Here is a 14,911-nt window from a genome sequence, read left to right on the forward strand (position 1 = left end):
TAATTTCAGCAATAAAAAGTTTGGGAATTGATAAGGATCATTATTTTATTACCCGTCGAAAGTCGAGTGAGTTCTACAGATTGAGTGGTAAGTAAATGGTTAGGGGAACTTTAACCTAATTTCCACCATTTTTATTTTCTTTTAACATGTGTCCACTTTAAGGTTACATTTACCTCTAGTAATTTCAGCAATAAAAAGTTTGGGAATTGATAAGGAACATAATTTTATTATCCGTCGAAGGTTGTCTGTACGCTAAGCGCCAATTCGTTAGCTGGACTTCTAGCTCAAAATAACTAACATTTTATTTATATATTTTTTTTATTTGTTATGCATTTAAGTATTTCCCCCATTTAAATCGTTAATATGTGCTGGAAAACGCTACATTATGTGTTATATTGTTAAAAAAAGGTTTTAAAATTTTTAATAAATTTGAGGTCTATTTCCGTTTTATTAGACTGTACACAGATTGGTTGGTGGGGGTATGGAATTCTCCGCCCGCCGTTAGCTGGCGATAGCTGTCTTCACGATCGTGATTGTCGGGCACTTCTTGTTTTGGTTAGTCAGTCAAGTCAGTCAGTTAGTTTTCGTTGTCATACTTTTTACATTTAAGTAGAAATCTTATTACTAAGTTATAATATAAATAAATAATACACAGTTGCAGAATTCGATTTATGTAGTAAACGTCTAGTCTGTCATCTCTGTTCGAGTGAGACTAACACTAAAGATACGAGTTAGGCTAAAATGCAAGTGATAGCCTATTGTTGCATTGTTTTGCCGTTGATTGATGCATTTTCCAGGTTAGCCTAACTTATTTGAAAATTTTGCACTTCTTTTACCCTGAGAACTTTACCTTGCCGGTAATCAAACTGTTAGCTAAATTAAAAAACATTCTTAGCGTGGCACACTTTGTTTATGAATGAAATCCTCGGACTAATGCCACTGATAGTATAGGTGGGCCGTGCTATAGACCTGATTCTGCTTGTTTTGCATCCATAAACGTATGATTTTTCATTAGTACTGTAAGTCAAGCAATCTTGAAATGAGAACTGATACTCAGAAGAAAGTCGAAGCTGCAAAATCGGAAGGTGCATCTGCAAATAAAGTAAGTCATAATGATTTAACTTAGGCCTAAGTTAGATTGGCTTTTTTTAGGCTAGGCCTGGCTGCACTTTACTTGACGTCCTACACTAATTCGATTGTTTTTTCGATTCGATATTTTAATTCGATTGTTTCATTCGATATATCGTTTGGTTAGTTAGGTAAGGTTAACCTTACCTAACTAACCAAAGGATATATCGAATGAAGCAATCGATATATCGATCGATATTTTCATTCGAATGAGTGTAGGACGTCAAGTAAAGTGCAGCCCTAGGCCTAGTTTTTAAAACTTGACTGAAGGAAAAACCTCGACTATATTGTTATATAGTCAATGGCCTGGTTATAACTTGGCTTAGCTGTATGTAGGCTTAGGCTAATATTAAAACGTCAACAATTTAAGAACATAAATCATCGGTAGATAGGTAGCCTACTTCTAAGTTACAAGTTATTCTACACATATTAGCCTATTTTTCTATTCTAGGCTTAACTTAAGTAAGATTAACTTAGTGAAATAGTTTCATAACTAAAGTGTGAAGTAACCATTGACTATATATACCTATAGTAATAGGCCTACCTGTAGGTATATATAGTCAATGGAAGTACCGGTAATTGCAGTTTTGCAGTACTAGAGACAGTATTGCAGTACTAGAGACAGTATTGCAGATCACAAGCATGATCTGCTGTCGGTCACTACTCCGAATGTGGATCAACATCACCAGGTGTCCTCAAAAGTGCTATCCTTCAGAGTCTACAGTGAGGAGGCAGAATTTAAACTTACAGAATACCTAGAACTGAATGCACATTTCTGGTTTGATGAAATCAAAGCATTGACGGCAAATGATGCTTTCATGTTTTTTCATGTCAACTTCAACATGGCCTTTGATCATTTTTTCCCAATAAAATGTAAAAAGGTGCATGTTGGCAAGTCAGGGGTTTCTAATAATAATGGTTTGCCTGTTGTTAAGGACTGGTATACCCCTGAACTCTCTAGGCTAAAGAACATGATAACTTTAGTTAATGATTTAGTTAGTGTAAGACCTGATCTGTCTAACTTGCTTAAGCTGCTTAGAACACAATACCGTAAGAATGTGAGGGATGCAAAGATTAACTCAAATGCCGCAAACATAACAGGGGCTTCCAATCCCTGTAAGGCGGCCTGGAATTTAATAAATCAAAATAGACCTCAAACAAAGTCTGATATTCTTGATCCGTCTTTTGCATCTGCTGATGAATTCAATTCGTACTTTGTTGAGTCTGTTGAGTCCATCTTGTCAACCATTCCAAATATAACGCAATCCTCTCCTGTGATCCTGTCAAGCATACCTAATGGTGCACCTACTTTTGAATGGAAACATGTATCGGTCCAAGACATTATTAATGCTGTTTTGGGCTTTAAACTCTCTAACAGTAAAGATGTGTATGGCATGACACCTAATCTTTTGAAACACATTGTGTGGGCACTGGCACCTATACTAGCCCATTTGGTTAATGTATGCTTTTTAGTAGGTATTTTTCCTGCTCCATTAAAAGTCTCTAGAACTGTGCCTGTCTATAAAAAAGGGTCCCGTGACAATGTTGCAAGTTATCGACCAATATCGTTGATTCCTGTATTTTCTAAACTGTTTGAAGCTATTATGTTTGCTCAATTGTACGACCACCTTGAAGCACACAGCCTTCTGGTGCCTGGTCAATTTGGCTTCAGGAAAGCCAAATCCACTATATTGGCTGTTGATTCTGTTGTACCTACAATTAATTATATTCTTGAGTGTGGCAGATTGCGTGAAAATATAATAATAATATCTAAGTTCTTACCGTCAACGCAATCAGGAGTAATATTCCACTACGGCCGTTTCGGAGATGACTCCATCGTCAGGTGCGTAGTGGTACACTAAACTATAGTCTTGTCACGTTTAACACGAGTTTTCTTCATTTGCATTGCGTCATGGGGTGAATAAATAATACACATATATGTACAGGACGGACACACGAAAACACAAATACACGAAAACATTTAGAGCACGTGCACGGCTTGAAAACTGACGACCGACTCAGAAGAAATCTCAGGCCTCCAAGTCGTCCTACTTTTCCTACTTTTTAGTAGGAAAGTAGGAAACGTCCTACTTTTTACACATTTGTCCTACTTTCCTACTTTTTTATAAAAATTATGTCGATTTTGGGATATTTTATTACACTTATTATTAATTTTACTTATCAATATTTCCCAATGAGAAGTTTTTTCCTAAAAAATATGACTGACTGAGATATATTTTTTATAAAACAATCTGTTAAATGATTTTAAATTTTAATTTATAAGTTCCAGTACTGGTAGTATCTGTATGGTTAATCTTATCAACATTGTTATTGAGTGAAAACATTTTTTTTTTTTTCAAAGACATGGCAATACTATTGTGATAGAAAATAAAAATTGTGATTATTATCAGTGCTTACTATTCTGACATGTCTTTTAGATTCCCCAATGAAGTAAACTGAGGGGAAATCAATGCTCCTGGGGAGCCCTGGGACACTAGTTCAAAAGTATTTAACTTAGCACTTATCGGTCCAGTGTTTCCCCGATTAGCCTAAACATGATTTTTTGACATAACTGTATTCAAAATAAATTAAGGCTTAAGTTCAAGTTTAAATGTCCAAGTCTCACTGGCTCAAATAGTTTTTACTCATTACAATTCAAACATTCCTACTACTTTTAAGATAGCTCTAATCTAACTAATTCAAAATACTTTTGGAACATATTTTTAGAATTTTATATTATATATAGTTCCGTACTTTATAGGCCTACTTAAATAACTATTCATGCTTCTGTTTTCCACCCAAAAAAATTCATTTTACTTTTATATTAATTTTAGTTCTGAAATATTAAATAATATAAAAAAAGAACAAATTTCTTGTTTACAGCACCATTTTAAACACAAATTAGGGCTGGTTGGTAACGTTAGGGAAACATATTTATTTTTATCCTTTATTTAATGCTGCTTGTCCTAAATATTTTTTTCGTAATGACTGTAGATAATGACACCTTAACATTTTAATTTCTCTTGTGCGTTACTTCTGAATATTTGGTGTACAATCTCAGCTAAAACTTTATCCGGCCTTTTAGTTGAAGATTTTTTAAATAAAAATAATTAATCATTGATATTAATTTTAAAATTTATATATAGAATTATTTTAGATATATTTCCAAATTGTCTGGACATATTTTGTGGACTTCTTTCTTGGGCTAAAGCCGGGTTTTCCTAGGCGCGGAAGTGGAGAGCGGAGAGAGGAATGCGGAGAGCGGACTCCACTTGTCTTAGGTAATTTAATGTTTCTGTTTTCCCAGAAGCGGAACGGAACACCATGTTAATTTCTTTTCCGCTTTCCGCGTTCCTCTCTCCGCTCTCCGCTTCCGCGCCTAGGAAAACCCAGCTTAAGACAAACATAAAATTCCATAAAAGTATGGGTCTAAAATGCCTAGATTTTAATTTGTCGGTCTGTTTGTGATTTTTAAGAATTATTTTATATCTTGGGCATTTTTCAAGATAAAACTTTTAAAATGGATATAAATGTGTATTTTAGAAGGTGATATGAGCTTGCAAAGTTTCGATCCAATATCTTAAGCCGTTTCAATATGGCAGCCATTTAAAATATTTAATGCCAAATTTAATTTGAAACCGTAAATATTTAGAATATAGTTTCCTGGATCAAAAAGATAGAGAATTCAAATACAAATCAAATGAGACCTTGTTTTTTAAAACCTGATGAGAAACAACCAAATCAGTTTTTTCTAAATTTGTTTACGCAATTTAATAGGACTACCCATACTGCTCTGAAAAATAACAAATAAGAATACAGTATGGTAGTGCTATTAAACTGTGTAACCGAATGTTGAAAAAAAAAACTTATTTATGGTTGTTTGTCATGCGATTTTATAAACAAGGTCTCATTTGATTTGGATTTGAATTCTCTATCTTTTTGATCCTGGAAACCATTTTCTAAATATTTACGGTTTTCATTAAATTTGGCATTAAAGATTTTAAATGGCTGCCATATTGAAACGGCTTGAGATATTGGATCGAAACTTTGCAAGCTCTTTTCACCTTCTAAAATACACATTTATAACCATTTTAAAAGTTCTATCTTGAAAAATGCCCAAGATATAAAATAATTTTTAAATGTCACAAACAGACCGACCAACACAAAAATTTAGGCATTTTAGACCCATGCATACTTATATGGAATTTTATGTTTGTCTTAGCCCCAGAAACAAGTCCACAAAATATGTCCAGACAATTTGGAAACACCCTGTATATTTATATACACTATTCTATTTGATAAACTATTGTGTATGCTAGTATTATTTGGTTTTTAATATGTATCAGCAAAAAAGTTCGATTTGTATGTAAAATTAAGTCCTACTTTTCAGTAAAAAGTCCTACTTTTCCTACTTTTTTGAGGTCAAAAACCACTTGGGGGCCTGAATCAAATCTACCTCCGTAATACGTTGTGACCTCTCTCGCGCTTTCGATTGCGATTGTGTTCACATGAAATTTTGTTCCTGAAATTGGGAAAATATGGCCTAGAAGGCAGTGCTCTGAGATTGGTCAAATCCTACCTCAGTGATCGCCAACAGGTTGTAAGTTGGAATGGTATTACATCTAAACCATTAGCTGTAAGACACGGGGTTCCGCAAGGTTCCATTATGGGACCTCTGTTATTTTTAGTAACAATCAATGACAGGGTGTCCACATTCTGGAAAGTCAGGGATAGTCATGGAAAGTCATGGAAAAAAATTTTGGTCATTGAAGGTCAGGGAAATAGGCAATAAGTTATGGAAATTTCCAATTATGGATGGATTTGAGGGGACCATTCAATGCTCTAGTCAGCTGTAACCCGGACTGTTGTAGCATTTTTCAGGATTTTTCACAAATGTTCGACAATTCAATTTATTACAGTTGTATTATTTTATGAGTTTTTGGTTTGTTTTAGTTCATTGTTGTACCTATTGTACTCCATTGTTGTCTGTTATTACATATTTCAGTATTTTCTGCAAAATAACATGTCCAGGCAGTTGTATTTGTGTGTGTTTGTTATATTATAATTTGCGTGTAAAGTTTGTGAGTCATGGAAATCAATGGTAAATGGTCATGGATAGTCATGGAAAGTCATGGAAATTAATGAAAAATTTTTTGTGGACACCCTGAATGACCTCTATACCAGACTTGAAGGTAATTTCATGTTGTATGCAGATGATACTTCCCTTATATCATGTAAAGCGACCTGTGAACAAGCAGAGCTGTCTGTTAAGAAGATTTTTGAGTCAGCCTCAAATTGGTTTGTTGACAATAAATTAGTGCTCAATAATGAGAAAACACAGTACGGTACATAACATTTAGCCTATGTGATTCCCAGATTGTTCCTTTCCAAGAGCCTGTCAAACTCCTTGGTATAACCCTTGACCCCTGTCTCAATTGGAAAGACCACATAAGCCAAGTCTGTACTAAACTAAGTAGAGTAGTAGGTACATCTTTTAAGACGTCTAAGTGACCAATTGCCACAGAGTGCCCTTAGAATGTCCTTCTTTGCATTTTTCCAACCTCACATATCCTATGGGTTAATTTTGTGGGGCCACTCACCCAATGTCGAAAAGATCCTGCGACTGCAAAAGAAGGCAGTAAGGATTCTCTGTCATGCTCACTATAAAGAACACAGTAAGCCCTTGTTTAAGAGACAAAGAATTCTGACAGTTGTAAATATGTATATATTCCAATGCCTTGTTAGTATTAAGAACAGCATGAATGATTTACATGTAACCAGTTCAGTGCACAATCATGACACTAGGTTTGGTTCTAAGCTTGTCATTCCTCGGTCCAGGACTGATAAAAGAGCTAGGTCATACCCTGTTTCAGGAATAAAACTGTTAAATCACCTTCCTGGTCATGTGAGAAATCTGGAAAGAAAGAACTTCCAAACCGCAATATTAGAGTGGCTGATTGAAAATCCTTTTTTCAAATTTAAAGAGTTTTTTGAAACTGTATAGTTAGTTAAGTAAGTTTTCCTCTGAACAGCCTGTTTGCTGTTTATGCATAGTGCATGCATTTTGCATGAACTGCATATTTACGGCATTTTGTTATGCCAGAACCAAGTAAATTCATTGAAAAACATTACATTGCATTAAATTGCAATGATAACATTAGGCCTACATTGTGTAGTGGTGTTAATGTAGTGCAATTAACGTAATATAGGTCTGATACAATTAAGTTTTTTTTTTTAAATAAATATTTTTAGGAAAGCAACTTAACCCAGACTGGGGGGCGGAAAGATTATTGGTCCTAGGGGCGCCAAAATGCTTAATCCAGCCCTGTTAGTATTATAAACAATAATTTTATCTCCATTTAACCTTAATTGATTATTTTAGGTGGTTTATGTTAACAGGAGACAATGAAAGTTGTCAGGAAGTCACTTCATCCCCTCCAAATTGCTGCTGGTGACAAGGAAAACCTTGTTGGAGCTGGGAGGATGCCATCCACTACTGGAGAGAAAGATGGGAAAATCCTGTCTTTGAATAGGTAAGTTAGGAATTTGGTATTACTGTACCTATGTATTGTATATTAAGTAAACCATGGAGGTATCCCTACATCCCTACCTATGCCCTATGGAATATATATTCCCTGGTGGGTCAATCCATTTCAAGTGGTCCAGACGTGGTTGCTTCAAGATTTTTAAATTTTTTGATATTTTTATCCTTGAATGTATATATTAGGCCTACTAGCTGGCCCGACGGACGTCGTCCTGTCCTAATGTGGTTTTATGTTAATGCTCGCTCATTTTCAAGATGATCTTGTTCGCATGGCTCAATCACGTCCTGGTTGATGTTCGTTTGCTACGCTTACTCACGTTTAGGTTGGAGCTCGTTCGCTATGCTAACTTGCCTCCAGGTTGAAGTTCGTTCGCTACGCTCACTCACCTTTTGGTTGCAAATTAGCTGTTATCATAAATTTAAAAAAATAATACTGGAGTGAAAATTTAAAAACGTACGTTTTCAGGAAAAGCACTTTGCAAATTTTTTTCCCCTTTTTTCAAAACTTTTATTATTTTTTTAATTTCATTAACATTTTAAGTTTCATAACATGTCCATGGTAACGCAATATCTTTGGTAGTTTTTTTTTAAAAGAGCATTTTTAGTGGAAAAACACAAAATCCTGTCACGACCATAACAGATGTTTAAATGAATATTAAAAATAGTTAATATTATTTTTATAACTATGTTTTGCTATAAACTAATTTACTTTTATGACCATTATACAATAAAAAGGTCACTGTGCTTTTGGTATATTTGGTCTTTCTAGAAAAAATGAAAAAACTGAAAAAAGTTGAAAAAAAGCCAATAAAATCTTTTTAAGTTAGTATAACTCCAAAAAACTTACCTGAGACCCGAAACATCGTTATGTTTGTATAGAGGTGTGCTTCTTTTGTGTATAAAACATTTAAATATGACGATATTTTAATTTTTGAAATTTTTATGATAGAAATCATAAACGTGATGGTCAGGGACAAGCGGTACGGTCGTGAATTTTCTGAAATAATCTAAATCTTTCTAAACAATCCTTCAATTATACTGTTAGTTATAATAAAAATATGTGTTTCAATTGAACTAAACTGTTCAATTTACAATTATATTAAAGTTACTGTCACGACCAAACACACTATAATCCATAAGGCTGGATTGGTCGTGAAAAAACCCGCGATGGTCGTGAAACTTTGGTCGTGAAATTACGTGTTATTTGGCTCTGTTCTGGCGGTAGCACTGCACCTCATGTTCGAGGATACAAAGTGGACTTCTAGATTAATCTAGCAATTGAAATATCTTATAAACAAAAATTAACACCATGTCTACTTCATCGAATGACTACGTACGGTCATGGACACACCAAAATGACAAAAAACACAATCTTTCCTTCATTAATCTTGTAATTCATCCTTTCAACTCGAAACGACCGGCACTACAATCCTGACGTACACCCCGAACTAGTCTCTAAAACCAACTGACTCCATTGACGCCAGGCTTGCCACTGTCGTGCTCCAAAGTAGAAAATTTTTCCCAAATGGTCGTGAAGCAAAATCGAGGGACAGACTTATTTTGTCATGGTAGTCAGTTTGCAATGACAATAAAATTATAATATGCTCCTTTTTTGTAAGTTTAAGAACCATTGATGACATAAAAATATGGCGTTATATATTTCGGCATGAATAATTAGTCTAAAAACAGCGTGAAAGTTGGAAAATGTACCCTAGGGACACGTCATGGTCGTGAATTTCGAGACTTTAAAAATACTAAAAAAAATACCTAGAACCTATTTAAAACCAAATAAATGTGTGTAACATGTTGCCCCCATCCCAAAAAATATTAAAACACATAATAATAAACTACAAATCCAGTATCTACGAAGTAAAAGGCCAGGGACATGAAAACGTACGTTTTTAAATTTTCACTCAGTGCTGCACCCTGTTGGTAAACCTAAGATTCACTTTTTAATGATGTTGAACATCACAGAATCAAATTGTTTAGTTGAACCAGCTGTTAAGATTCTTTAATTCCATTTAAATATGAGTACTCATAAGGTTAACATGGGAAACTCCAGAGCCACTGGGGTGGAGCCCTTTTGACGGATCTGCACCAAACTTCACACAAACCATCCTTGAATAATGCTTAATAATGCCTGAAAGTTTCATTACAATCTGTCGAGTATTTTCGGAGTCCATAAAGAACAAAAAAACATACAAACAAACATACATTGGATTTTATATATATTTAGATATTAGAATACAAAAATACAATTAGGCTATTTTATTTTTCTACTGTATGGCGGCTATTTTTTTGTTACTCGATTGCCCGTTTTCAGCGATTTCAGAGCTCTGTGTTAAATTACATTTCTATTGATGTCACCGACTATTGCATATTTTCCTAGACAAAAATTGAGAAGAACTGAAGGTAGTGAATTTAGGTTGTCTGGTCCACTAATTAATGCGTCATTAAACGATACACCGTTTGACTTTGCTGCGGCATCAAACACAAGTTTTTCAGGCTTATTAGGATTTGTGACACCAAAGTGAGGTAGGTAGAATGTACGATCAGTGACAATGCTTGCCTCTTCTTGTGTTAATTTTCGTACGTATTCCTTGGTAATATAGTCATTAATTTTTTCGTTGTAGGCCTACCTCTGTCGAAAGTCAACGTCTTTTTCATTTTCTTTTCGACCGTCTTCAGTCTTTTGAGAGCAGTACTATAGCTTGGGGGGTATTTGAAATCATCAGATTTCCATAATAAACCAGTTTTATAATGATCACCGACTTTTATTGTTGTGCATTCTAGCACTTCAATTGCTCGTTTTGTTTCAAACGAACTGACTTCGGGTTGGTCAAGAGTGGTTTCTCCATAATTTTTGTTTTGAAAGCATTCTTTTAACTAGATTATGTAGCTTGTCATAGTTGAAAGTTGTCAGAGTAAAATTTCCATCTATTCTACTATCAAACCTTGCACACTTTCCATGCATAGTCCAACCTAGGTAACTCCATGATAGGATAGGAGAATTGGTAGGTCCTTCTATCACTTTTCTTGTTAAAATAAGAGCTTCTGCATTGTGTTGTCCGATCAAGATAGAGGGTTTGGAGTGTGCTGAAGGAAGGGGCTGGTCAATTGAGTTTAGACAAAACCAAGTCTGTCTAAGTTTTACTGTGTCAAAGTTTTGAAGTGGTAAATCTAGTGGCGACTGTGTCCGGACGTTATCAAGGGTGAATACTTCATCCTCGTAAAGTCCTTTTATTTTTAGACTAACTTTACGAGAGGTAGATTCAAAGTGACATGTTGAGTTTGACCAACAGGTAGTAAAGGGGCTCTATATCTCCTTGACTCCTAACTTGTCGGCTGTGGTAGAGTCAATGAGTGATATTGTTGAACCTTCATCTAAAAGTGCAAAGGTATCAATTTGGCCCTTAGGCCTATAAAGAGTAACGGGACATACCTTAAGCAGAACTTTATTTGTTGTATTTTGTTCTGTGTGTTTACCGGTTATTTCTTTTGTTTTGACAATAGAATAGTAAGAGTTTTTATTTTCATGAGAGGAAGAATAGACAGGATCTTTTTTGGCGTACAAAGGCTTATCAGGTGTAGTGTCTGTATGTAGTAAGCGACTGTGGAATAGTTTACAGTTATTGATACCACAAGCTTTCTTTATTGTACAGAACTTTATTGGGTGTTGGCAAAAACAGTAGAAACACAACTTACTTTCTGCAACCATCTTCCATCTCTCTGCAACACTGGCTTTCCTGAAAGTTTTTCACTGAGCTACAACTATTTGGTCTCCCAGTTGTAGAGTTCGTTAATAAATACTAACTTTGTATCATACTCTTACGTGTTAAAGTGTCAGATTTAGGACGGAAATAAATACTCATGAGTGAGCACTGATTTTCTAACCAACTAGAAAGATCTTTTAGGTCTGGCTTACTTAAAGATAATGATCTTACATGCTGAGCCCAATTATACTTGAGATTATAAGGTAGTTTGTCCATTAGTTCCATCAATAACTGAGGGTTTGTCATATAGTGCTCCATTTTTAAGGATTCAGCTGTCATAGTAAAGTGAAGGACACAAGTGGAGAATTCTATGAGACCATTGATGTCTTCCTCCTTGACTGGAGGTAACATTCTGGTCTTCCTTTGCATTGATTCAAGAATCAACTCTGGCCTGCCAAACCGCATTTGTAAAGTGGAAATCACCGAATTCAAATTTTTTCCACAAACAAGTAAGGGTCTTACCATTTTAAAAGCCTCGCCTTCAAGTGAATTTCTTACTCTGATGAGGTTGACTTCCTCATCAAAGTCAGCCTTTGTCTTTTCATAAGCGGAATAGAATACCGGTACTGTATAGGCCAATCCTCCGGTTTCCCATCAAATGAAGGAAGGTGTTTGCGCAAGGAAGGCGATTTCTACGAAACACTACCCCTCCGTTAATAAAGGACAGATTTTTACAACCGATGTGTCAAAACTAAGTATTTTTCGTGTAGACACCAACTTTCACCAATTCCTGTAATGAAAATCCTTGGTCTTTGCTCCACAGGCCATCAAAATCCCAATGTATTTCTTATGAAGAAAAGATTTTGTTTACTTCAACAAACGAATAATTTGTATTGATTACATCCATTAATAGTAAACACATGATACACAAGAGCGTTCGTTTTCAGAGAGAGTTCTTTTTCAGTTTTCATAACTGGAGTGGAGTGATTGATTACATTATCTAAACTATGACTGTTATTCGTTTTGAAGTTACGCCTGTAATACTTTGCAATTGCTCGATTTCGAGCAACAGGTGCACTAGTTACTATTATTGGTTGTACATCACAAGTTTATAAAACAAGTTGTATAGTGTAAACACAGCTTAACTGACCACATGACGTCCCTCACACACTAAATAATAATTTTAATAACTGACAGACTAAGAGTACTAGTCATTGCCAAACAAACAAAGGAAATTGTATAATCATCATCAGTGCAACACCTTAGCCAATTGAGCTCCCATGCCAACATCAGCTGAGTGGGTCGACTTCCATTTTTCAGTATCATGATGACACTAGCGCTCGTAGGTTGGATTTGGCGCACTACTTGAGAGCCAGTGGGTTAGCAATTAGCAGGATGACTTATCTCGCAGCGAAATGGGGTGACGAGCTACACACATAAGTCGGCAGTAATGGGTTAGGTATAAACACAAAACATAAAACAGAATTTAAGTATTATGTATAGAGGGAGTATTAGTTTTTCTATTAATAACAAAATATTAAAATATATTATAGCCTGCATTAAACTGTCAAAGTGTCAACTACTGGTACATGTGATAACTGGTAAATTAACATAAAATGCTTGACCTATTTCCATTACTTCAACTAAAGTTTACTGTATACAATAGTTGAATGTACAAAGTGTAATGTTAATTTATCATTAATTGTTTTATAGATTCCATTGATGATTTTTATTTGAGGATTTTATAACTGCATTTCTATCCTTAATGTGGTGTGTTTACCTTACTGGTTCATGAGTAAAATCGATTCTCTGTAGTTCTCCGTACCAAACATTGATATACCTAACTCAAAAGTACTAGTTCTTTAAACCTAGCCTGCGCTACATTGGACAGACAACTAACTTAGTTTAGTGGCAAGTTTTTGTGATTAAAGAATTTGTAGTTGGTAATTTAAAAGTGTGGTTGGGGAATGTATCGTTTAGTCAGAAGATTGTGTCAGTTCCCTTTTCATAAGTCACTTAAATTAAAACCAACTAGCCTACATTACAATTAAGATCTTTATTCTGACTCAAATGATAGAGGCTTACTAATTCACTAATTGTACAAAAGACCCCTTTAGCAAGACCAACTGTGACATTGAACTAGTAAGAGCCTAGAATAATCTGTAAGGAAGTTTAAACAACATGGTGTCAGATTTGAACTAGCTCGCTTCCTCTTAATGAAATGTTCTTAGAAAACTTAACTTATGGACAACCCTCGTAATATGTCTCAATGTATACAAACAAATACCATACCCTTTTAGGTATTGATTTATTTTACTGTGTTGTTTCAGCAAGAATAGCAATTCTTCACCTAAAAAGGAGAAACAGAAAGTAAACAAAGTTGCTGATAAGAAGATCGCTATTGAACACGATTTGACCTCAGAAGGTGAGTCTTCAGATGGATTTTAAAAGATTTCTTTTTACTGTTGAAAATAAGAACTAGCAGAACTAGCTTGGGTTATCCGCTTGAAAAGAGAATGAGTGGATGGGCTCATTAAGAAAGATATGATTGCATGTAATGTTTGTCCTGTAGACTTATGCTAATAAACTGTCACATTCTTCTCTTGTAATATTAGCTAATTTTTTGAGTTTGAGCATCAGATATGAATCATTTGAATGAAAGTAAGAGTTCATCACATCTGCATATGTTGAACTGTATCACCTCTTTAGGTGGGTTGGTGAATAGTGATAGTTAGGCTTTACACAGTGCTTGTCTACTTTCATGAGTTATCTCATATTATCTTCATCTTCATTGTCAATTTTTGGTTTTATTATCATTTATATTATGATCTGTTATTAAAGAAGAATGGAGCAAAACTAAATGGTCGGTATGACTGTTTCCGTGATTTCAAATAGCTGATTGTTACACCAATGAAAAGGGCGTGTTTGTTGTGGCAAGGTTATGTTTTGTGTCAGTTGCTTAGTTGAGTAGCACAAAGCTTGCGATCAAATGGCTACTACAAAACAAGGAAAGGAATTTTATGTTTTAGAAATTGCTCGTACAAATGCTATTTTTAGTGCTCAGCGGAACTTTCGGACTTTAGGAAGGAGGCTTCTTATCGGAACTGCATAGCTTGTTGGGTGAGGCAATTCAAGACAACCAGATGCTAGTGTGCCAGGAAGGTTTGGGCCGTCCTCAAACTCTGACAGACACTGTGTAGAGAATCGAAACTAACTTTGCACGGAGTTCAAAAACCTCAACCAGTCACAGGAAATTTCACATACCACAGTCAACGGTTTTACGCAAGCGTTTGAGACTAAATCCTTAAAAACTGCAGTTATTACAAGCATTGATGCGATTACTGACTTTGATTCTTATTTATATTCTTTGATTATGCTGACAGGCTTCGTGATACTCATCTAAGCAACTGAGACCAAGTATAACTTGTCAAAACAATCTTATAAAACATATTAACACGCCCTTTCCATTGGTGTAACAATCATCTGTTTGAAATCCCAGAAACGAGCACCAACTGTTTAGTTGGTG

At 35.1% G+C, this 14,911-nt stretch overlaps 1 protein-coding gene across 4 annotated transcripts in view; it reads left to right on the forward strand.

Annotated features, from left to right (window-relative positions):
* Positions 1-533: 533 nt before the first annotated feature.
* The window catches only part of LOC129005834 (geminin-like), a 43,890-nt gene continuing 29,512 nt past the window's right edge, over positions 534-14,911 (forward strand). For 2 of the 4 annotated variants that reach the window (XM_054434848.1, XM_054434847.1), the window contains exons 1-3: positions 534-1,102; positions 7,528-7,661; positions 13,716-13,810. In XM_054434848.1, the coding sequence (XP_054290823.1) occupies positions 1,040-1,102; positions 7,528-7,661; positions 13,716-13,810 (292 nt within the window). In that variant the 5' untranslated portion in view covers positions 534-1,039. Of the gene's footprint in view, positions 1,103-7,510; positions 7,662-13,715; positions 13,811-14,911 lie in introns of all 4 variants that reach the window. The other 2 variants (XM_054434849.1, XM_054434850.1) reach the window with 2 other exon arrangements.

The sequence above is a fragment of the Macrosteles quadrilineatus genome, unplaced genomic scaffold (genome assembly GCF_028750875.1).
Source record: "Macrosteles quadrilineatus isolate MER2022 unplaced genomic scaffold, UCM_ALF_1.0 Scaffold_36__1_contigs__length_1205136, whole genome shotgun sequence".
In the NCBI taxonomy this organism is placed as follows: Eukaryota; Metazoa; Arthropoda; class Insecta; order Hemiptera; family Cicadellidae; genus Macrosteles; species Macrosteles quadrilineatus.